Source organism: Cystoisospora suis, assembly GCF_002600585.1.
Source record: "Cystoisospora suis strain Wien I chromosome Unknown contig_7612, whole genome shotgun sequence".
Lineage (NCBI taxonomy): Eukaryota > Apicomplexa > Conoidasida > Eucoccidiorida > Sarcocystidae > Cystoisospora > Cystoisospora suis.
The window spans coordinates 1-1680 of NW_027160397.1; the positions used below are offsets into that span (position 1 = coordinate 1).

The 1680-nt window shown below is 36.9% G+C and overlaps 1 protein-coding gene across 1 annotated transcript in view; it reads right to left on the minus strand.

The window, feature by feature from the left end:
* Nucleotides 1-160: 160 nt before the first annotated feature.
* Nucleotides 161-1680, minus strand: part of CSUI_010501 (bifunctional dihydrofolate reductase-thymidylate synthase) — a 2528-nt gene continuing 1008 nt past the window's right edge. The window contains exon 2 of the mRNA XM_068070604.1: nt 161-661. Coding sequence (XP_067917420.1) covers nt 578-661 — 84 coding nt within the window. The 3' untranslated portion in view covers nt 161-577. The remainder of the gene's footprint in view (nt 662-1680) is intronic.

A 1680-nucleotide genomic window follows, 5' to 3' on the forward strand; every position in this document is an offset into this window, starting at 1 on the left:
AATACAAGTGTTAGAATGAAAGAAACCTCAGTCAACAGAACAACAAAGATAAGGGGGAAGAAAGAAAAGAAATTGTCACTCTATCTTACACCTGTCTCCTAACTCTGATCATATACATACATAAAAATATATATGTATGCACATATATATATATATATATGTGCATATGTGTGTATATGTATACATTAGATCCTTTCTCATATGGCAAGACATTTTTGAGATAAGGAGACGCCCTTCTCCCTTCTTTCTTTTCCGTAACTCTTTCTTTCTTTCTTTATTTTCTTGATCTTAAGAAGCATAATAAGAATAAGAATGGTAAGAGTCTTTTAGAGTCTTCTACTTCTTTTTGTGGTGTCTCATATTTCGACTTTTTTCCCTCCCCTCTCCCTCCCTCTGACTGATTAAGTGCTTCCAAAGAAAGACGAGGAGGAGAAGGGATCGAAGAAGAATTCTTGTCATTCTTCTTCTTCTTCTTCTCTTCCAAGTCGCCGCCTTTCTCATCCTTCAAGTTCTTTCTTCTTCTTCTCTTTCTTCTTTTTTTTCTTTTTCGTGGATATTGTCGTTGTTCCTATTGGAATTATACAGCCATCTCCATGAGGATTTTACCGTGGGGTGTATATCCAGTCAACTCAAAATTCTCAGCCTTGAAGTCGTCGATCTCCTGAGAATAAAAAGAAGAAGAGAGAGAGAGAGACAGCTACCAAAACGTCAACAAAGAAGAAAAAGAAGAACGTCCTCCTCCTCCCACTACTACTACTACTGCTACCATTCCCTCATGGCACTAAAGTAGATATCTATCTATCTATCTATTTATCTTTAATCTAACTATCTTTGATTCATCTATCTTTCGTCTGTCTATCTCTATTTCTCTCTCGCTGTGTCGGGCTTGAATTCAGGTGTATGTATCTCCAAAGACAAAAATCTATCTATATTTATCTACACATATACAGAGAGATAGATAGATAGATCTCCTCTGTTTCTCTATAGGATTGCTGATACATGTATCTTGTCTAGTTAGTTAGCTGTCTATACAATTTATTCACGCACCGACTGATTGAGCTAGCTAGACATGAATCGAATGAGCTCAATGTCTATGTCTATCTCTGCGTGTCTATCCATCCGATTGATGCGAGTGGCTGTTTTAGCTACTACTACTATTGCTGCCCTTCTGTAGATCAACGCCGCTCCCTCCCCTTAGAGACGTCGCTTTATACACACGCCAAGAGACATGCTTCTTCTCTTCACTTCTAGCTGTCTGTCTATCTCCATAATTATAGACAGAGAGAAAGAGAGAGAGAGAGATACATAGAATACGTGAATAAAGATATAGATAGACAGATTTCTTATAGATACGCACAGCTGAATATATACAAATGCACATAGCTAGATACGTAGAGATATACAGATATACATACAGCGAGGTATCGCCAGAGAGACAGAGAGAGGGAGACAGCGGGGGATTTCTGACCGCAAAGGCAATACTCTAAAACTCAACCTATCTATATATGTATATATATATTATAATCTCCATATATAGATATATAGATATATATGGAGATAGATGTATTTAGTTCTAAGACAAGGGAGTCCAAGGCTTCTGGTTTATCTATCGATCTATCTATCTAGATCTATATATCTATCTATCTTTAATCTATCGATCTATCTATCTCTATCTAGATC